The sequence below is a fragment of the Hevea brasiliensis genome, chromosome 2, assembly GCF_030052815.1.
Source record: "Hevea brasiliensis isolate MT/VB/25A 57/8 chromosome 2, ASM3005281v1, whole genome shotgun sequence".
NCBI classification, from domain to species: Eukaryota; Viridiplantae; Streptophyta; class Magnoliopsida; order Malpighiales; family Euphorbiaceae; genus Hevea; species Hevea brasiliensis.
Window position 1 is genome coordinate 7,450,099 of NC_079494.1, and position 23,849 is coordinate 7,473,947.

At 36.4% G+C, this 23,849-nt stretch overlaps 1 protein-coding gene across 1 annotated transcript; it reads right to left on the reverse strand.

The window, feature by feature from the left end:
• Positions 1 to 1,210: 1,210 nt before the first annotated feature.
• Positions 1,211 to 4,699, reverse strand: LOC110667584 (protein CYPRO4). The gene is made up of 2 exons (XM_021828479.2): positions 2,619 to 4,699; positions 1,211 to 1,796 (listed from the first exon to the last, which is right to left on the reverse strand). Exons 1-2 carry the CDS (start codon positions 4,248 to 4,250, stop codon positions 1,515 to 1,517), a joined length of 1,914 nt encoding a protein of 637 aa, XP_021684171.2. The 5' UTR covers positions 4,251 to 4,699; the 3' UTR covers positions 1,211 to 1,514.
• Between the last annotated feature and the right edge of the window lie 19,150 nt (positions 4,700 to 23,849).

Genomic DNA, 23,849 nt, shown 5'->3' on the forward strand with positions numbered 1-23,849 from the left:
ATGACAAAATCGCAGTCATTAAATAACCAGCAAATGGAAATCTCATACAACTATATTGCATTTGCACATCATTCTTCATCTTCAGATGATCCAAGTTTATCTTAGTTAAACAAAAGTCTAAAACACAATTCTTAAGCTTTCACAAACCATTTGACACCCACAACCCCACCCCAGGACACTGAGAAATGGTCTCAGTAAAGGGCATCTTCAAAGTATGTCATCGCCTGCTGTATATGCTAAAGGAGCTGACTTTCATGGGGGTCGCAATGACCAGTGGAGCCTTAGGAGAATCACAAACTCTGAACTTGTCATGCATGAAACTACTGTCAACAATAGAGTCATCCTTGAGGACTATCTTATAACAGTAACAGCTCTTCAGGCCCTCTTGATTACGGTAGCACTCATATGAGCCATTCTTCGACCGCAGGAAATTCCATATCACACTAAACTTGCCCACTGTTGCAACCAAATGACGCTCCTGCTTCCCATTCTGTGACCTAAGTAATTTTGTAATACCCATATATGTTAAATTTTACATCCACCTAGCCACTGCAATCTGTGATCGCAACCAAATGATAATGCAGCGACATGCAAGCACATAAAAGGACCAAGTGATTTCAGACTTTAAGTGACATCACATGCAAGTACAACACTTCAATCTACAATCATCAATCCTAAAATGCATGTCACCGTCAAACCATAATGGTATTCTTTCATATAACAGCACTAGATGAAACTAATTCTGGATGCCCCTAAAAATATATCACGGAATTTATATAATCATTTCGCAAGGATAGACATCTTCATATGCATTATGTATATCAACAAAACCTCCCTAAATGATGGATCTTCATGTCAAATTACCAGAAGCATCTTACGTAAGTTCTATGTATAAATGCTACTCGCTACCTCCACAACTGCTGACTAAAGTCTAAAAACCCCTTTCACTTTAACAAAAACTCTCTGCAGAAGCAACTACATATCAAAATAATAAGTAAAATGAAGTTTCTTCTGCATCTCAACATCATACGAATACATTATCATATAAAGAAAACATTCATTTAAACAAAGAGAGAAATAAACTAATAAAGAGAGCATGAACTGTCTTATATCCAGAAAATTGCACTTTAAGCAGCATTAAAGCAAATAAAATTGACAGCTAATCAAATGTGAGCATTCTGAGGTTGAGAGGCAGCTTTATAGTCATTAATAAGAAGAAAATAAAAGGATACGTCATAGTGCTTCACCATATCATGAGTAGCAGTTGCTCCTCCATTGAGAAAAGTGTAATTGTAATACAATGATAAAATTGCAGTCATTAAATAACTAGCAACGAGGTAGAAATCTTATACAACTATATTGCATTTGCACATCATTCTTCATCTTCAGATGATCCAAGCTTATCTTAGTTAAACAACAGTCTAAAACACAATTCTGAAGCTTTCACAAACCATTTGATACCCCTCCCTATGACACTGAGAAGTAGTCTGAGTAAAGGGCATCTTCAAAGTATGTCATTGCCTGCTGGATATGCTAAAGGAGCTGACTTTCATGGGGGTCGCAATGACCAGTGGAGCCTCAGGAGAATCACTAACTGCGAACTTGTCATGCATGAAACGACTGTCAACAATAGAGTCATCCTTGAGGACTATCTTATAGCAGTAACAGCTCTTCAGGCCCTCTTGATTACGGTAGCACTCATGTGAGCCATTCTTCACCTGCAGGAAATTCCATATCACACTAAACTTGCCCACTGTTGCAACCAAATGACGCTCCTGCTTCCCATTCTCTGTGACCTAAGTAATTTTGTAATACCCATATATGTTAAATTTTACATCCACATAGCCACTGCAATCTGTGATCACAACCAAATGATAATGCAGTGACATGCAAGCACATCAAGGACCATGTGATTTCAGACTTTCAGTGACATGGCATGCAAGTGCAACACTTCAATCTATAATCATGAATCCTAAAATGCAAGTCACCGTCAAACCATAAAGGGCATTCTTTCATATAACAGCACTACATGAAACTAATTCTGGATGCCCCTAAAAATATATCACTGAATTTATATGATCATTTCACAAGGTTAGACATCTTCAGATGCATCATGTCTATCAACAAACTTCCCTAAATGATGGATCTTAATATCAAATTACCAGAAGCATCTTATGTAAGTTCTTTGTATAAATGCTACTCAGAACCTCCACAATCTGCTGACTAAAGTCTAAAAGCCCCTTCCACTTTAACAAAAACTCTCTGCAGAAGCAAGTGCATATCAAAATAATAAGATGAAGTTTCTTCTGCATCTCACATCATATGAATACATTATTACATAAAGAAAACATTCATTTAAACAAAGAGAGCATGAACTTTGTCTTATATCCAGAAAATTGCACTTTAAGCAGCATTAAAGCAAACAAACTTGACAGAAGTTTAAGCATTCATGAAAATAAAATCAAGGAAAAACCTCAGTGACACTAACTACCATTGGCAAAATAGCTTTCAAATTCAGTCATGACAGGAGGCATGCACACATACATTATGCAGAAGCCTAGCAGCTAAATAAAACAGCATCAGCAACAGGAATCTAGAAAGCAAATATATGTACTTACCCATGAAAAGTGAGCATTACGGAACTTATTATTAATCCCAGCTATAAGTGAATCCAAAGGAGTTAGCTTCAACAATCTGGGTGCTGCAATTCTATTTCCCATACGACCACTGAAACCTGTCTTTGTCTTACCTTCCTTGTCTGTAAATAAAGTGCAGATAAGGATCAAGTAAGCATCAGTGGTACCCAATATCCACTTCCCATCAAAGGTAACATCAACATGAGTAATAGGCGATCCCAGGCCAGGAAAAGCTGTTTTTGCCTGCCTCATAGAATTGCTCGAATACAATCGAATCTTCCCATCAAGAGACCCAACCACAATTGAACCATCACCAGTGCTTGCAAAGCACTGAAAGTTTGTTCCTCTTGAGAACTGATGCCCTTGTGTCCAATTCAGGACAGGGGCACTAGCATTTGCCAGATTCTGAACAATCCCTTTTCGATCACGCATATCCCACCTACAAAGCCTATTATCATCCAAGCCCAAAAATGTGGATCCTGATGGATCCAACTGGGCTCCCTTGCTATCATTTACAATATCCCTCATAGAAATATCAGTTCCATCTTTCTCAAATCTCCACTGTGTAACAATCCTCCCAGTTTCAATGTCAAGCTGATGCAATCCTGTAGAATGTGGCTTCCCCTCATTAATTGGACTCATAAGTAACATGTTAGTCTCGGCACGCATAAGAAGTGCCTTCTTAGGAGTCGAATGGGCCAAACTCAAAGCACTCCTATTATCAACACCACCAAAATTCACATAAACACCTTTCCCATGAATCCCATGGCTAAAATTCTTAACCACCTGAATGCCTGAATCACCTACTAAGAAACTATTATCTAATGCACCCAAAGCCAAGCTCTGTATCCCTCCATTCGATGCCTCCTCAAACTCCTCTCTCAAATCTTGATTAGCCCTAACTGGAGTTGCTGATTCAGGGCTTTTCAAGAAACTATCTTCTGCATCCTCCCACATAGAGTCATCAGCCTTTTCTGGGTTAGCCCATCCAATAAAATCCTTCCCATAAACTTTGATCTTATTAGCTTCATTGGACTCATATCCATAAGTATTTTCAAACAAACAATCATTATACTTGCTAATAAAAACGCCATAATCCTCATCACTAAAGAACTTCAAGGCCCAAACACCTTCAGCAACAAAATCAGCGCGACGTTGGTCCTTAAAAGTCTTCAATTGCATCTCAGTAGTAACTTTAACCCTAACTTTATTACTAACCTTCAATACCCACCAACCTTCTCCTTCAGATTCCGATTCTGACTCCTCATCTTCATCTTCGGCTTGACTGTGGCCGCCAAATTTGGAAGTCTTAATAAAGGAATAATAAGTAAGCTTCTCCGATGCCACCCATTTGGCTTTGGGGGTGTTGCCGCCAATGTGGTGGTAAAGCTTGACAGCATTTTTCAAATTGGGGTTTTCAAATTGTTGGGTTGCTGTAGATGGGTATTTCAGCTTGAGGGCCTTGAGCTTGGCCTCAACATCGTCGAGAGACGAAGGGGTTTCGGGTCTGTGTCCAGAGAAGGATTTCTCCGGCGTTTCGTAACTTTCTTCGTCGGTTTCTCCTTGTTCCTCCGTGTCGGAATCCGGGAGTTCCAGGCTATGAGAGGCTCCCATTTTTTGTTGCCTTTCTTTTTGGCTTCTTATTATGGGATGGAGTGAGTTTAGAGAAGAAGAGAAAGATTTAGGAAAGGCTGTTAGATTTGGGAAATGAGGAGAAGCGGAATCGCCAAATTGGCGAAGTGAAGAGCGCCAAGTTCAAAATTTGAAATTTGATCGTTGGTAGTGTTGGGCTTCGGCTGTGTAGTGACATACCGGAATATGCCTAGGGTTGGTTTTGAATGAACAAGACGGGCCACCGTTTATCACTGGTCAGTTACCTCATGGTCATATGGGTTGGATTTGGATAGTCTTGGATCACGGACTGTCGGTGTCTAGACCCGATACCGGCCAATACTGGATCTTGGTGGAGCCCAACATGGCAATGGGTCAAATCGTAAGCAAGATTGCTCTTCATTTTCGTCCACGGAGAAATTGAAGTTAGATGAGAATTTTTCCGGTGAAGAGTGGAGCCGAGATTTTCCTTTAAGTTTTCTTTTTTTTCTTTTCATTTTTTTAATTTCAATTTATTTTTATACAATATAAATTTTTTTTCTTAGAAGTTAAACATAATCTTAATAATTTATATTTTTTATTAAAATTATAATATTTAAGTGTTTAAATACATAAAAAAAATTAAATTTTTTAATAAAAATAATAATATATTATTATAAAAGTTCATTTTGGAGATTCGATACATAAAGACGCTCTCTTGTCCTTGTCCAGCACAATATCAAAAATGGAAGGAGAGCGAAGGAAATTAATTGAATGCGAGTGAAATCATGTTCAAAACAATTACCATCCATACTAATTCACATAGACTTAGAGAATCAACAAGACCATAGAATTGATGAATCAACCAATTACACCGATTAAAAAAAAAAAAGTAAAAATATTACATTTGTTTTATCATTCATGAAAACAAGAAGGATTACGGTCTATCTTTCTCAACATGAGTAGCCAACGAAGTAGGGGATTGGTAGTCCATCCTGAGATAAGAGTACCCATTCTAATAGAATTGGCAAGCCACTGTGCGCAATAGTTAGCATATTTAGGAATAAAACTTACAACAATAGAGGGACAGATTACTAATAAGAGATTAACATAATGTATATGACCTTTACATCCCAAGGAATAGGATTAAGAGGGGAAGAAAGGAGCTGCACCAATTGCAAAGAATTTGATTCTATAATTATCGGAGCAAACCCTCTTGTTCTAGCGAAATTCACAGCAGCTCTGATGGCAAACACTTTTGTTGCTAAATGGGAAAAGCTAATGAAAGATGCAGCACATCCATAAAACAAGGTGGTCTATTTTAACAATCCATGAAGAAAGATGATTATTCATACTTTCATTGAAAAGAATAATTACAATTTATACAGGAGAAGAATCCTATATAAGGCAAACTTGAATAATATGGAAATACATACAGAAAGGAAAGATGCTAATTACAGGGATATAACAGCAAACAATTCTGATTAGGAAGATCTTAATAGGAAATACATGCAAAAGGGAAAGATGCTAATTACAGAGATATGATAGAAGATCTCCTTAATACACCCCCTCAAGATGGTGGTTGATCTGAAACACCAATCTTGGAATGAAAATGCCCAAAGTCAGAGCGTGGAAGAGCTTTGGTAAGCACATCCGCCAATTGATCTTGACTAGAAATATGAGAGACACGAAGTTTACCCAACTGAACCAGTTGACGAACAAAGTGGTAATCGATCTCTAAATGTTTCATATGAGAGTGAAAAATAGGTTTGGTAGTTACATAAGTTGCTCCAAGATTATCACAATAAATGACTAGTGGCTTAGACAATGGAACAGCTAGCTCCAATAGAAGATTGCGAATCCAACAAAGTTCAGATACAGTGGCAGAAATGGAGCAATATTCCGCTTCTGTCGATGATTTGGCAACCACACGTTGCTTCTTAGAGCTCCATGAAATAGGATTTTTGCCCAAGAAGACGACATAAGTTGAAGTAGAAGACCAGTCATCTTTATCGCAACCCCGGTCAGAATCCGAGAAGGCATGAAGAACCAGAGAAGAATGATGATGAAATTGCAGATCTTTGTTAATTGTGCCAATAAGATAGCGAATAACTCTTTTAACTGCAGCCCAATGATTAACAATAGGACAAGCAGAAAATTGAGCTAGCTTGTTTATAGCAAAAGCAATGTCCGGCCGAGTGAGCCCAAGATATTGTAGAGAGCCAACAATTGTACGATATTCAGAGGGATTATCCAATAAGGCACTGTCATTGAGAGACAAAGAGTTACCGACAGCAAGCGGAGTAGGAACTGGTTTTGCACCAGTCATTAAAGTCCGATCAACTATGTCCTCAATATACTTCCGTTGAGAAAGAAACAAACCATGATCAGTTCTAACAACCTTCACACCGAAAAAGTAATTCAAAGAGCCAAAATCTTTGATAGAAAATCGATGCCCAAGTTTGTTGATAAACTGATTAATAAACTTAATATCATTACCTGTCACAATGAGATCATCAACATAGACAATCAAATATAGAGTAACACCAGCAGTGGAGCAAATAAATAAGCAATGATATGAATTGGACATTTTAAAACCCAAAGAGAATAAATAATCTCGTAATTCTGAGTACCAAGCCCGAGATGCCTGCTTAAGACCATAGATGGCCTTGTGAAGCTTACACACATAATTGGGTCGAAAGACATCAACAAAGCCTTTAGGTTGAGCCATGAAGACATCATCTATGAGCTGCCCGTGAAGGAACGCATTATTAACATCAAGCTGCCTCAAAGGCCAATTAGCAGCCACTGCAATGGACAAGAGTACGCAAATAGTAGTATGCTTGGCAACCGGAGAAAATGTTTCAATGTAATCAATTCTAGGCCTCTAAGTGAACCTCTGAGCAAAAAGCCTAGCTTTATACTTTTTAAGAGTCCCATCTGAATTTTCTTTAATTTGAAAAATCCACTTAGAACTAATTAAATGTTGAGAGGAATCTGGTGGAACAAGAGATCATGTTCCTTGACGCATTAAAGCATCATATTCATTCTGCATAGCAGACCTAAAGTCCGGATCATTAAGAGCTTGAGTGACTGTTCTGGGCTCTCTTTTGGTTTTGTGAAAAGGGGAAGTGGTGGTTATTTGAGTGGTTAAGCACATCTTCTGAATTGGTTTTCTAATATTGTTTTTGGCTCTTGTAAGCATGGGATGGTTATTTGTGGGAATGGAGTCACTTGACAAAGGAATTGCAACTTCAGTGATGGGTAGGGATTAAGACTGTGTAGGAGTAGGAAAAAAAGTGGGTGGTGAATCTGCAAAAGAGGAAACAACATATGGCGAAGAAAGCAAATTAGTGCTCATACCTGATAAATGCTCAGTTATATCAGAAGAATTATTAATGCTGCTAGGCACCACAGTAGACGGTGAAGGAGTGGAGGAGCTGGCCAGAACATATGGTATCGAATGAGAAAGAGGCAACACATAGTGAGGAACCCAATCTTGCACAATATTCTCATGGACCCGAGGTTGAAAACATGTCAACTGAGCAAATGGAAACTTATCCTCAACAAAGTCCACGTGACGAGAAACAAAAATTTCAGAGGAAGAGGGATCCAAACACAAGTAGGCACTCTGATTTTGAGAGTAACCCAAGAATACACACTTCCTTGAGCGCGGCTTTAATTTGTGTTTGGAGTATGGCCGAAGCCAAGGGAAACATAGACAACCGAACACACGTAATTTTTTATAATTGGGTAAAGACCCAAAGATGCGCAAATATGGTGAGTCATTATTTAAAATAGGTGTGGGCATACGATTTATAAGATAAACGGCAGTCTGAAATGCCTAGGACCAATAAGAGAGAGGCAATTTTGCATTATGCAACAAGGTAAGTCCTGTTTCTATGATATGTCGGTGATGGCGTTCAACCATACCATTATGTGCAGGAGTGTGTGGTGGGGTAAGGAAATGGGAAATGCCATGTGAAGAAAGAAAATCACGTAGATGAATGAATTCACCCCCATTATCAGAATATAGAGAAATAATTTAACGATTGAAGAATTTTTCAACAGTGGCTTTAAATTTTGGAAAAATAGAAGAAACATCATACTTGGCCTTTAATGGATATAACCACACATATTTAGTGAAATGATCAATAAAAATTAGGTAGCATTTGTAACCATTGACATCAGAATGAGGAGCAGGTCCCCACACATCGGAATAAATAAATTCCAAAGGGGATTTTGATTTTATTAAAGACTAACCAAAAGATAGTTTGTGCTTTTTATTGCATTTACAAGAACTGCAAACAAAATTGGATAACATAGAAGGAACAAACACTTCTAAGAATTTCAAAACTTGACGGACAATAGGGTACAATGGATAACCAAGCCGACAGTGCCAAAGAGAGAAATTAGACAACTTTGTAGAGAGTGCAAGAGAACCTTTATTTGAGGAGAAAGAACAATGCTGAAGAGGCCACTCATAAACTCCATCCTTAGGCTTTCCCGTTACTAGAGGTGCTCCTGTGCTGAAATCCTTCACAACAAAAGAACATGGTGAGAATTCAACTGAAACATTATTGGTAGAGCATAATTGATAAACAGAAATAAGGTTCTTTTGCATGTTAGGAACACATAAAACATGTGATAAATGTAGAGGTCTATGAGAAGAGGGTAAGGATGTGGAGCCAGAGTGAGTCACTCTTAAACTTTTACCATCACCAAGCATTATATCTTCAGCTCCATCATATTCTGAGTGAAGGGATAAATTTTGTAGATCATTGGTCACATGATGGGATGCACCAGAGTCAATTAACTAGTCAGTTGTACTGTTGGTAGAAGCAAAATTTGCCTAAGGAACATTGGTAGGTGAGGAAGATGGTTGATTCCCAAGCCAAGGAAAGATTGCCTGAAGTTTACGACATTGCTTTACAAGATGACCAAGCTTGTCACAGAGTTGACAAACAACCCGATTTGTATTTTGTCTATTGTTGGAACGTTGATTTCCAGACTGAGGTGCACGATTAGAACCAGTAAATTGACCTTGACCATTGGAAGGTCGTGGTTTTTTATTGGTGCGAGTAGCAGAGGAATTATTGGCATGAGTCACTGCATTGATGGTGACTGGACTGGAAACTGAGATGGATTTGCGTTGTAAGTATGCTTCATAATCCACTAGCTTTTCGTAGAGTTCGTCAAATGACACCGAAGTATCTCGTGTACGAAGAGCATCTGCAATACCATTGAACTCGGAAGGCAAGCCATGGAGCACATGAAGAGTGATATCATCCATGGTTAAGGTAGACCCTGCGGAGTTTAAGGTGGTGACCAAATATTTAATGTTTTGCAAGTAGGAAGTCATGGATTGAGTTCCTTTTTGTGCATTGGCAAGAGATTCCTTTAAGCCAAGTAAATGAGCATGGGATGGCCTTACATATAAATTATACTGTGTTTGCCACACTGCATATGTGGTGTATGATGCTAACACCTGTTGAACAATATCATATGATAATGAAGCTATAATAGCACTGCGAAGCAGTTGAACTTGACGATTCCAATAATCAGACACCAATTGGTGTGTTGTTGGTGGTAAAGTAACATAGGAGGTGAAGCCATAGCCAATTAAAAGAGATCTCCATTGTGTGTACTAAGAGTGATAATTGGTGGAGGTAAGTTTAAGAGGGGCTTGAGCATTGGAATGAATGGATATAAGGGCTGATTCAGGTGTGGTTTGATTTGAGGTTGGGAATGGGACTATTATGGAGTTACTAGTAGCGTTGGGCATTGGGATCTGTTGGGAGATAGAAGTCATTGATGACAGTGGTATGTGTGGGATAGATAAAGGAGTAAAGCTTATGTTTGAATTGGGTATATAGAGTTGTGGGAAAAGATGATGTGATAAAGAGGTTGGAGGGATAATGGATGGTGAAACAGAAGTTGTGACAGCAGTGATTGTCTCGGTGAAGGTGGTAAAAATGGTAGAGGTGTTTGGATTGGATGATTGAGGTTGAGAAGGGGTGATGTTGGCCATGGCTTGGGGAAAAAAAAATTGATTGTGCCGTTTGGCTAGTGCTCTGATACCATAACAATCCTTGAAGAAAGATGATTATTCATACTTTCATTGAAAAGAATAATTACAATTTATACAGGAGAAGAATCCTATATAAGGCAAACCTGAATAATATGGGAATACATACAGAAAGGAAAGATGCTAATTACAGGTATAAGATAGCAAACAATTCTGATTAGGAAGATCTTCTTAATAGGAAATACATAGAAAAGGGAAAGATGCTAATTACAGGGATATGACAGAAGATCTCCTTAGTATATCTTATTCTTGATAATAACACCATATTCAGCTTCATAAGAACCTGTGTGAAAAGAAGCATGCACATGCACTTTAAGAAAGCCTGGGTAGGGGGATCCTTGTCTGGTGATGCAGATAAACCCCACTTGGGGGGAAAGCAAAGAATGTTATTGCAGAATGCCTAGTTGTTGCATGTCGAGACTTCCAGATATAATAGCATAGGAGCCCTACCAAACTTAATTCTCTTTTATCTTGGGATGCTAGATTATTACAAAGCTTCCTCCACTAATCCCTAAAGGATCTGAAAACACTTTCTAGAGGAACGAATTCCAGGTTAGAACCAAACCAAGAAGCTTTGCCATGATCACAAAGAAAATAAAATATGCTCCATCATTTATGAGTGATATCCACACAAAAGGCATGCTAGAGAATCAGCACTTCTCCTCTTAAATAGATTTGCTTTTGTGGTTATAGAATTTTTATCCAAAGAAAAGATCGAAACTTTTGAGGAATGGGAACATACCAAATACTCTTCCAACACTTTAGGCAAGGCTCATAAGATGATAAAGGAGGAACACTCATCAATGACAACGCTTGCAACTTCTTAAGAACAAAATACACAGATTTAACTGATGGATTTCCATGATGTGTATAATGCCAAATCCATTCTACTTCCTTTGGCACCTCCCCAAAAGGGATCTTAAGGACTTCCTTACACTCAATTAAAGAAAAGCAATCCCTTGGGATTGTTTAATCGCATTATTTTGACATTGAATTAACAAGATTCGCAACACAAATTATAGGACTTCCTGAAGGTCTTAGACTATATTAACTTTGAAACTAGGGAGAGTTGGGACCCAAGGGTCAACCCAAATATTGATAAAAGATGGGTCCGACACATGCCATCTTAAACCCGATTTAAGAGTTTCTCTCCCTGCTAAAACACTTTTCCATCTCAATGATGAGTTGTATCTAATTTTAGCATCAAGGAAATTAGAAAGAGGGAAATAAATCCCTTCAAGATTCTTATCCATACGCTTAAGGATTCTAGATAATCCACCAAGTTTTTTTTTGCAAGGAGAGTAGAATTAAAGAGGGATAAATCCTTAGATCCCAAACCTCCTTCACTTTTACTCCAATGAATAGTAGCTTTGTCAACTGATTGCCTCCACCAAAATTTAGAAGCTAATTTACACAATTTGCTAATGAAGCCCACTGGTAATTTAAAGATTAACATCATGTACGATGGGATTGCCTACCGAACAACTTTAATCAACACCTCCTTACCAGACAAAGAGAGAAAATGACATGATATAGTGGAGTCCAAAGATCAAATTCCATGAGTTTAGCTCAATCAGACCTAGGTCTGAACTCTCCTCAAAGTTTGAACTCAAAGCCAGACTCTACCTGGCAGTCTCTCATAGTTCGAACAACAAAGCAGAGATCGGCATCTTGGGAGATTGGAATGAATGAAAATCACGCCGAAGATCTCTGTTGAGAATAAGCATTTATACATTCCGTTAGGCTATAAAATGAAAGGGCAAAGATCCAACCGAGATTCTAGAAAGATTAACCTTCATATCATTATAAAACAAGTCTAAGAGATAGGACAAGGTAAGTGAAAAAAACCTCTCTACAAAATCAATTACATTTCATTCTTCTCCTAGTAAATTTCTATGAACTGACTTGAGAGTTAGAGTGGCTTCTAGTTGGCCACCAATCCTCACTTGTTTTCTTATTTTCTGGTGGCCTAAGGACTAGTCAATGGGAGCAAATCAAGTATCCGAAGATCTACAATAACATCACGACATTTTTGGCTTTCAAATTTATTTAGAATTCTTTCTTTTAAGAAAGATAAAGCTTGAAACTTGGATTAGCCCCATTCAACAGGGACTCCTAAGTATTACAAGAGACCTCAAAATTAGAATCTAAAGCATACTTGCAATAGCTCTTTGAGTATCTAAAGAATATTTTTCCTAAAAGTAATTTTTGATTTGCCCTTGTTTACATGCTACCCTAAAGAGGAGTTATAAGCATCAAGGATAGACATAATATGAGAAGCCTATTTCATATCTGCTTTGCCAAATAAGATAGTACCATTTTCAAATAAGAGGTGGGTGAGAGAAAGGCTGTGTCTATTAATCTTGAAACAAAAAACATGGCTCCTCAATTAGGCTTGCTCAATCATTCTTGAAAGCACATCAAATGCAAGCAAGAAAAAGTATGGAGATATGGGATCTACTTGCCTTATACCTCTAGAAGATTGTAAAAAATTAGATTAAGCTTCATTTATAAGCACTGCATATTTGACCAAGGTGATGCAACTCATAATCCAAGTTACCCATTGATCACAAAAGCCAAGCTTATTCATGAAAATTGAAATGAATTCCAGCTGATACTATCATATGCTTTACACATGTCCACCTTGATTGCCATAGCCAACATTGCCTCTCTTTCTATGTTTGTGAGCATGAAAAGCTTCACGGGAAATTAGAATATTATCTTGAATACATCTGTTTGGGACAAAAGCTTATTCTAATGGAGATATGATCCCAGTGAGCCAAGGTTTTAACTAGTTAACCAAACTCTTAGAAAATAATTTCATAGGCAAAATTGCATAAACTTATCGACTAAAAATCAAATGTTATGGTTGGCACATCTTACACGCTTGATCATTTATTCGTCACACCTACTTCAGTACTGGATCACTCAAATGCCCCAAGCATACGCCCAAGATAGAAATTGATCAAGTTAACACCATATAATATCATGCTTGCTTTATAAGATGCTTTTGGCTTTTTAAGATAGGCTAAATGATTTAAAAAGTCCAACTTTATAAGTTTTTTCAAGTTTTGTAAAACCTTTTAATTTTATCTATTTAGTTACAAATTAGTTTCAATTTTAGTAATTAGCTTAATTAGATGACTTAATTAATAACAATAATTTAAATATTTGTTAATATTATTTGTCACGACCCAAATTATGGACCAAATCGACACTAGAACTTAGGTCAGTATAAGGCCCTAAAAACTTGTAATAAGCCTAATTGATTTTAGCTCAACCATAAAGCCCATATCTAGGGCCCATTTTAAAAAAACCAATCGAATAGAATTTGACCATAAACTGGACTACCCAACATGAAGTTTTAGCTCACTCAACCTGTGATCACAAAATATATAAATTTGGAGAGCTCTGCTCACCCTCACAATCCTCAACATAACAATTATATCAAATGGGAGCTTAACACCCTCATCCAAGGTATATATTCATTCAACCACACATGTATAAATATAGGTTTATAATTTCAAAACAAATAATCTTTTACAGTTTCACGTCAAATATAATATTTCTAGCACATACGGAGTCCAGATTTTTAATCAATACTATGAAATACTGATATTTGCTGCTAGTAGACCTGCGAAGAAGGAAGTAGGTTAATTACAAAGAAAGAGAACCTCCTGCAACCTAAAAAAAATAGGGTGAATAGGAGTGAGCACTCAACTCATAGAGTAAAATATTGATTTTAAATATAATTTCTACAACTATCTAGGGCTAATGCATTCCTAAGAATGAAATGCAGCATATATCAACACATTCAACCAAGTTCAAACAATATTTGTACAAAGAATAATTTGAAGCACTCACACACTCATGTATTACATTCAAATATATATGTGGGAGCTGATCTCTTACACAGCTCTCTTAATTCTAACCTCTTCCAACGAGATTAACTCAAGCCGGACTTTCTCTTAACAATCCAAATGCGAGGGTCAGCGAGATCAACTCAAAGCCGTACTCACCCCAACTTATCACAAAAAGGATCGGGCCCTAAGCGATACTAACTTAAGCCACTTTGTCCGTCCTACCCATATCTAGTACCACACCTCACACACACTGACACATGCACATAGCTCCAAATTACCCTATGGCGACACCCACATCAATTTTCATCAAATAATAATACAACACAAAGCGTGTCTATAATACTTATATACATATAATTATAAGTGAGTGCATGAACATGCCTTGTATGTATAATAATATTGAAATTATAAATAAAATCAATATCTACTCATAGTATACCGGGAATCACTGTGGCGACTAAGCAGAAGGAGAAGGCTGATTCTGATCACCTAAACAAATTATATTAATGAATTCATCAGTATCAACACAAAATAATTATTTAAAAATTTGAAGTGTTACATTCTTCTCCCCTTAAAAAAAATTCATCCTCGAATTTTACACAAAGCAGAATAAAAATATAAAATTACATATTAAATAAATATGGGTACTTGCTACGCATATCCCACTCTAATTTCCAGGTGCATTCCTCCACATATTAGCTCATTCACCATAGGGATCTGTTTTGACTGAAATTGTCTCATTTGATAGTCCACTAGGGCTACTGGCTGCTCCTTGAAGGTTAAATTCTCATTTAACTCCATTGTATTTGGTTGCAGCATATGAGAAGGATCGGGAACATACTTCCTAGGCATGGAAATATAGAATACTGGGTGGACATGAGAAAGATTTGGTGGCAACTCCAACTAATAAGCAACTGGTCCCACTCTATCCGTGATCTCAAAAGGTCCTACGTAATGGGTTGCCAACTTGCTTTTCTTTCCAAATCTCATAACCCCTTTCATAGGAGAGACCTTTAAAAACACATAGTCACCCACTGTAAATTCTACACGTTTCCTCCTTAGATCTGCATAACTCTTTTGTCTGATAAAAGCTATCTTTAAATGTTCCCTGCTCAAAGGAACTATCTCTGAAGTATACTGCACCAGATCTAAATCATATACTTTCGCCTCTCTAACTTCTGTCCAACACAGAGGGGACCTACACTTTCTGTCATATAATATCTCATAAAGTGTTATTCCTGCAACGTTCAGAACTTCTAAGCTCTGAACAATACTATTTTCGGTCCATGAATAGTACCATTCAAAACCAATTTGAGAACTAAAAATGAAATAAAAATAAATTCAAATAAGCAGTAGAAAAATCAAAGTGACCATCGGGGTACGGACTTAAATATCATTATCGAAAAAGATAGACTATAACTCGATGAGGGGCATTTTGGTCATTTGACACCTAGAGTAGACTTTTGACCTAAATGTCCATTAAAATGAGTGACATAAAATGTTGAAAATGAAATAAAAATGCGAAATATAGATGGAAAATGAAAAAGGAAACAAATGGAATTAATGGAAAAGTTATAAATATAATTATATTAATTAATTGTAATTAAAATTAAGACTAATAGTACATAGCCACCTACACATGTAAGAGACAAATAAATTAAAAAAAAAAAAAGAAAAGTCTTCATCTTCCTCATCTCCTCCCTTTGGCCGAACCCCATTCTCTCTCGCTCCTCTATTTTTCTTCAATCTTCAAACTTGATTTCCCAAGCATTCTCACCATATTTCCTCAAGTCCACAGCACTAAAACTTGTTCTTGAACTTTGCTAAGGTATTTGGTAGCAAAGAAAGTGGAAGAAAGTTAAAGTTGGCAAGCTTGGAATAAGCTAAGTGAGGTTAGTGCACAATCAACCTTCTTTTCTTCTTTTATCCTTGAAATTAAGTCTAAGTATGATGGAATTGATTGAGAATTGATGAAAATGATGTGTGTTTGAAAGACCTAAAATTTGGCTAGCCTATGTAAATGAAGTGTTTGATGTGTTTAATTGGATTTAAACTTGAATTCTAACTTAGATTAAGTGATATACATGATGTATATGGTGAAGATGCATGAAAGTGATGTGAATTGAGATTGTGAAGTTAGGGTTTAAAGGAAAATTTGGGGGTTTTGTGATATGATACATAATTGAAGTGTTTGAGGTCAAATATTAACCAATTGATGTTAATTGGTTGAGAAATGAAGTTGGTTATTGAGTTGAATTGAAGAATTGGAAGTGTGACTTTTCTGTAGGAATTCTGGACCTCTAAGTCTAGTGGGTTTATATGGCTATAAGTAGAGCTACATTGCTCTAATTGGTGTGAGACTAATTGGAGATTAAACCTAAAACATAATTCTAGAAATGTCATGAAGGAAACTTGCCTAGAAACTGACCATAAGCTGCCCTAAGTTAGGCTTGAATCCGGAATTGATGTTCTGGACCTGGGCAGAAATAAGCATATGAACAATGTTTAGTGATCTGAGCATAACTCACTCTAGGAAATTCCAAATGACCTTATTTTTGAATCTATGGAATTATAAGACATAAGAGAACATTTCTCATGAAGATTAGAAAACCTAGTTTTGACCCTAACTCAACCAAATTGCTAGGCAAAGTTAGTATATCAAACCTGCCCTGGACCAAACTTGACCTGGAAATCCTAAACTTTAGGGTACTGGACCACTTGTGGCAAAAATGTTATAACTCAGTCTACAAAACTGCAAATGTAGTGATTCAAAAACCAAAATTTCTGTAAAACCTAAAAATACAACTTTGATGTTTTGACCAGAACCTGGATCTCAATTCAACTTAGGGAAATTGTTATGACAAATCAGGAACTCGAATCCTAGAATTCCTTTACCTAGAGCAAATTGCCAATTGACACCCAGATACTAATTAGACCATAACTTCCACTAGAAAGCTCCAATTGGAGTGAATCAAGATGATCTGGAAACCTAAGAATGAGGGCTACAACTTTTGTTTTGGAACCTTGCTCAATTTCTAGATGTAAAATCCTTAAATGTTAAATGCAAAAGCTAACATGAACTTAAAATCCTGAATGTACAGGGTTTATGAGTCCAGGTTGGTTAAATTGCCATAACTCACCCTATACAGCTTCAAATTTGGAAATTCTTGAACCTGTGTAACCATGAGACATAGGAGAACAACCTATATGAAGAACACCAAGCTAAATTATGACTGTAACTTATTCAAATAACATGCCAAAATTGAGTTCTAGAATCTATCCTGTTCTAGAACAGTATTGGTCACTAGACCAATACTTGGTAAAATGACCATAACTAGAGCTACACAACTTCAAATTGGATGATTCAAAAAGGAAATTAAAGCTAAGACAATAAGAAACAACTTTCATGAAGAAAGTGTAGTCAAATTACTACTGTATCTTGGCCTAATATAAGAGTAAAGTCAAGATTGAAATTCTGGAATTTATGATGTACTCCTAAAATGACTTGAAATATGATTGGTAATTAATACCAATGACTCATTGAACATGGTTGTGATGTAAATGTGTATTTGGAACTTATATTTCTCAACATGATTGGAACAAAAGTGTTTTGAAGTATAAATCCTAATTGCCCATGGATGCCTAAACATGTGTGTGTGGGTAGGATAGATTGGCATGCCAAGAAGGGTTGTGTTTTGCAGTACTGCTTATGGCTTTGTGCCATTCTGCAATTATGGCTTTTGAGCCATTCTGTTGATTTTGGCTTTTAGCCATTCTGTTGCATTATGATGTATATGGCTTTATGCCTGATTTAATATTATGGCTTTTTAGCCATTCTGTTGCATACCTGGTGGACATTATGTGTCCCATGGTATGACGGCCCAAGGCACAGATGTGTCCAGTGTTAGTGATACTCACTTATCCAGTCGAGTCAGTCTGTTATAGGTTACTTGGGCATTTTGCATCAAAATGAGTCATCTAAATTAAATGATGAAGAAATGAATGGAAAGAATCAATAAAATAAATATCATTCAAATATTGTTATAAATGCATATCTTATGATCATACAACTATAAGTTAATTGTTTTGATCTGCTTAGTTTATTTTTATACTGCTATTGCACCACTAAGCGTTATGCTTAGCGCGTTGATTTTTTCACTGTAACACCCCTATTTGCATAGCCTGGTATATTTCACTGTTCCGGTGACCTGTGTCGGTCCGGATAATTAAGAAGATTAGAACCATGTTTAAGACACCTAGAAAAGCCCTGAATGAAAATAAATAGTGAATACCAGATAGTGAAGTATAAATAAGAAAAACATAGCATAAAAGGTTAAATGAGTCGGGGGTCACAGCGATGGGTGACCTTATCAGGAGATCATTGCGAGGTCAACTGTAATCCTAATTTTGAATGGGAAATTATGACACCGCGGTCCTAAGGACTATTGCGAACCTAGTGGAAAAGAGAAAATCACAGAAAATGGTTGATAAACAGGTCAAATAATTAGGTCAGGACTCCAAAAGAAATACCTAATTATATGCAAACCGGATCAGACTGGCGAGAGCCAAATTGGTCAATTCACCCTTAGAGGTGATCCATGAACTAATTGTCCAATAAAATTAGAGAAATGAAAATTTTGAAATAAGAAATTAAATTAAAGAACCATGAAAAAACAAATGGAAAAGAAAAAGAAAAAGAAATTGAATTATTACCTCATTGTTGGTGACATCATACATGATGTCAAAAATATAATTAAATTAATTTAATTTTGACTAAGTCAAAATGCAATTTAAATACATAAAAATTAAAAGAAAAAAAATGTCATCTTGTAACACCCTCCTGTAGCAACTCTGTGCATTCTACTGTTCCGGTGACTGGTGTCGGTCCGGACAGCTAAAATGTCTGGAAGAATATTTAAACTAAAGTGAGGAACCATAATTCTGAAAGAATATTTAAACTAAAGTGAGGAACCATAATTAACTCAAATATTAATAAGAAAAATTTAGAAAAAATTTTACAAATAAAATACAACCAAGTTAAATGAGCTAGTGCCCTAGCGATGGGTAACCTAGTGGGAAGTTGCGGTTCTCGCAACTAGGAGCCCTAAACCCGGGGTAAAATTCATAAAATAATTTTTGAGACTCCAGAGAAGGGTCATTGAGGATTCTATGGCATTAGAATGAAGGAACGGAAGCGTGAAAAACACAAGTTTATACCATTGAATTCAAAAATTTTCACCTAGGGTCACATGCATCATGCAAGATTTATTTTTATCTATTTGATTTCAATGATAAACAACATATTAAAACTCTTTTAATATGTTTTTGGATCTGTATTTGCCATTTAAGATTTTAAAATTAATCAGATTAATTTTAGAACCCTAGATTAAATCAAGAACGATTACACTAACCTCTTGATGCAATCGCAATGTCTGCGCTTTGAGATTCGTCTTCGTGACACGGATGTTGTTCCTCTAGCTTGTCCACACCAAGAACACCTATGGCAGCCCTTGAAGAGCTTCTAAAGCTTTTTCTATTAATTAGAAAATCAAGTTCTGCCTTTTAAGAGATTAAAGATGTAAACAGGACACTAGAAACAATTTCTAGCGTTCTTAATTCAAGAGATTGATGGCTAATCTCTTTGAAATGATGAGAGATGAAGAAGGATAGATGAAAATCCTCAAAATGGCGTGACAAATGAGAGGAGTGGCTGCTGGTTATTTTTTCTTTTCATAACCACACTTAAATAGCTAGGTTAACACATTAAACCCTTGCTACATGTCACCCTTTGATTAGCTCTAGGTTTAAGTGACCCAATCACATTGTGCCAAGTGTCAAACCTATATTTAATCTTGATTTTAATCATCTTACATGATTAAAAAACATTTGGCAAGCTTATGCGTAAACCCATGTGTCACCATCTCATTGTGCCACGTGTCACACTGAGAAATGACCAAAATGCCCTTGTGTCTTAATTTTGAGTTCTTAACCCAAAATAATTATTTTCTTCTTCTAATTAATTTATATCAAATATAAATTAATTAATTAATCTCTATTAATTAATTTCTCATTAATTAAATTCATATTTAAACACTTTAAATATAAATTTAACTTATATTATACATCCAATAATCTAGATTTGGTTTCAAGTCATGCTAGGGACTTTGCAATTTAATTGCAAACCAAACCTATTTAATTAATCAATTAAACTCTTTAATTAATTAATTAAATCATATTTAAATAGGTGATAACTTGTGTATGTGTGTGACTTACTAGGCTCATCACTAATTGGCAATGAGACATGATATCAACTCTTAATATCATTAGAACTCATTCTTACCATAAATGATTTCTCTAAATCATTTTATGAACCTCATAGACCATGGTTAAAACCTAGCATAGCATGCCATAGCCACCCAATTAGTAATAAGGTTTACCTTAAATGAGCCTATAATCATATGTTACCATGGACTAGAATCTCTCTGTTACAAAATCCCAACTCAAGCTGGAGTCATGGTTTATGTCAAACTCCATTTGCTATGAATATTATGTTCTCTTTTAATTCCAGTTCTTGATTAAAAGATTTTCTCATCGTAAACTCTTTTCGAATAAATCTATCTGTCTGGCCAGAACTTGAAACATCTAGAAAAATGAAATGAACATAGGATTATATCTATATTGACTTCTAGTATCAGAGTCCAACTTGATCAACAAGAACCTCCTTATATAACTAGTAGGAGGCATCATATGCCCATATTCCCATACATGCACAAGTATGAAAGCAGATCAAACTCAAACTACCTATATACAAGATAACTGTGCTATCTCAGGTCTAAAGATTATATGCACTGATATGATTTATGACAAAACATTGACAAGAGTAAACTCCATGTGCTTGTCATAAGTGTCACTGGTTCGGCCTACTTATCATTTATAAGTGCCTATCATGTTTGTTATATGGCATGAGACTCACCATTCCATCTTATTTATATCTCATATAAATAACTTGGGAACAAACATGAATACAATCTTTCTGGATAAGTCATGTCCTTATTATGAAGTATCCTCGATTGTGAACCTATTTATGATACTGTGCTAGAAATATTGTCACTCATATTCTTAACAACTTAAGAATAATATTTCTAACAAAATATCAATGGACCTTTTCTATTACACATAAATATATTATGTAAACGGAAAAGTGGAAATGCCTTTTATTAATATGTACAAGATACATACTAAATGATATGCTCTAGGGCATACTACTAACAATCTCCCACTAGCACTAGAGCCATTCATTACAATATCTTAGACCTATCTTCTCAAGATGTCGCCTAACTGAGTCTGTGACATAGGCTTAGTGAATGGATCACCGATGCTATTTTCTCGCATGGCTACATCGCCGCCCAACTATTTCTCCGATAATGTGGTAGCGCTTTCTATGTGTTTGGATTTACGGTGAGACCTTGGTTCCTTAGCTCAGTATGATGCTCCATTATTGTCACGATGTAGTGGGCTGGCGACTCAATGGAAGGAACTCTGTAAGTTACATCACGAACTTCTTTATCCAAACGACTTCCTTTGCAAGATCTCGATGCAAAGAATATACTCGGCTTCAGTAGTGGAATCTGCAGTCGTGCTCTGTTTAGAACTCTTCCAACTGACTACACCTCCATTATAAATGAACACATATCCAGAGGTAGACTTTCTATCATCGATATCCGATTGGAAATCGTAATCGATAACCATCCAATTGCAAGTCTCCACCTCCATAAATCAAGAATAAATCCTAGCTCTTCTCAAGTACTTAAGAATATTCTTGACACTATCCAAAGATTCCAAACTGGATTGGATTGATACCGCTAGTCAAACTAACAAAGATATGCGATATCCAGCCTAGTACACAACATTGCATACATTAAACTTCCAATAGCCGAAGCACATGGAATCCTGGCCATCTTATCTCTTTCTTCAGGTGTCTTTGGAGACATCTCTTTAGAAAGATGGATACCATGTCTCACTGGTAACAATCCTCTCTTGGAATCAAGCATGTTAAACCTCTTTAACACCTTTTCCAAGTATAGACTTTGGGATAAACCAATTATTCGTTTCGCTCTATCTCTATAGATGCGAATCCCAAGAATATAGGTTGCCTCCCCTAAGTCTTTCATGGAGAATGTATTTGACAACCATACCTTTATAGTCGTCAACATACCTGTGTCATTACCCATCAACAGTATGTCATCCACATATAAGACAAGGAAAGTGATAGCATTGTCACTAACCTTCTTATATACACATGGCTCATCCTCATTTTTGATAAAACCAAAGGATTTAATGGCTTCATCAAAACGAATGTTCCAACTCCTCGAAGCTTGTTTCAACCCATAAATGGATCGCTTTAGCTTGCATACCTTGGAACCATCTTGGGATTCAAATCCCTTAGGTTGTTCCATGAAAATGTTTTCTTCAATGTATCCATTTAGAAAAGCTGTTTTGACATCCATCTGCCAAATCTCATAATCATAGTACGTAGCTATTGCTAATAAAATCCTAATTGATTTAAGCATGGCAACAAAGTAGAAAGTCTCCTCATAGTCGATTCCTTTCCTTTGGCGAAACCCTTTCGCTACTAGCCTTGCCTTATAGGTCTCTACCTTTCCATCAGAACCAATTTTCTTCTTGAAAACCCATTTGTTCCCTATAGGTATAATACCTTCAGGTGGGTCAACAAGATCCCAAACTTGATTCTTATACATGGAATCAATCTCGGATTTCATAGCATCAATCCATTTTGAAGAGTCTATATCTGATATAGCTTCTTCATAGGTAAGTGGTTCATCTCCATGATCTACTTCTTCATGAGTAGACAACTCTTGTTCTTCTTCATGAAGAAAACCATATCTCACCGTGGGTGAGATACCTCGGTTGTTTTACGAGGAACAGCTGTAGATGTTTCATCAATGGGTATTGGTTGACTAGATGGATCTATATCCATCTGATCTATTGGTTGGTCAGAATTCTCCAATTCTAACTCTATTTGCCTTCCTTTGCCTCCTTCTTGAACAAACTGTTGTTCAAGAAATCTGGCATCTCTACTTATCACAACCTTTTGTGAAGTAGGCAAATAAAAATAATATCCAAAACTATCTTTTGGATATCCAACAAATCGACCTTTTTCTGATCTGGTCTCCAATTTATCAGTGTTTAGCTTTTTGATATAAGCTGGACAACCCCAAATCTTAACATGCTTAAGACTTAGTTTTCTTCCATGCCATATCTCATAAGGTGTGGAAGAAACTGATTTTGATGGAATCCTATTCAGAATCTACAAAGCTGATTCTAATGCAAATCCCCAAAAGGAGATTGGCATATCAGTATAGCTCATCATACTACGTACCATATCCAATAGGGTACGATTTCTCCTTTCAGATACACCATTCACCGTGGCGTTCTGGAGGAGTCACCGAGAAACAATGCCATGCTCTCTCAAGTATTCATCAAATTCAAGACTCAAATATTCACCTCCACGATTTGATCAAGAGCTTTAATATTCTTTCTGCTTTGATTTTCTACTTGATTTAAATTCTTTGAACTTTTCAAAAGATTCATATTTGTATTTCATCAAATACAAATACCCAAACCTTGATTTATCATCAAGAAAGGTAATAA

What these genes read in the sequence shown, in the direction of transcription:
- LOC110667584 (XM_021828479.2), bottom strand. Translation starts at nt 4,250, where the DNA reads ATGGGAGCCTCTCATAGCCTGGAACTCCCGGATTCCGACACGGAGGAA. An exon ending in GTAATGCTCACTTTTCATGG is followed by an intron (nt 1,797 to 2,618) that starts GTAAGTACATAT and finishes AAAATTACTTAG; the next exon opens with GTCACAGAGAATGGGAAGCA.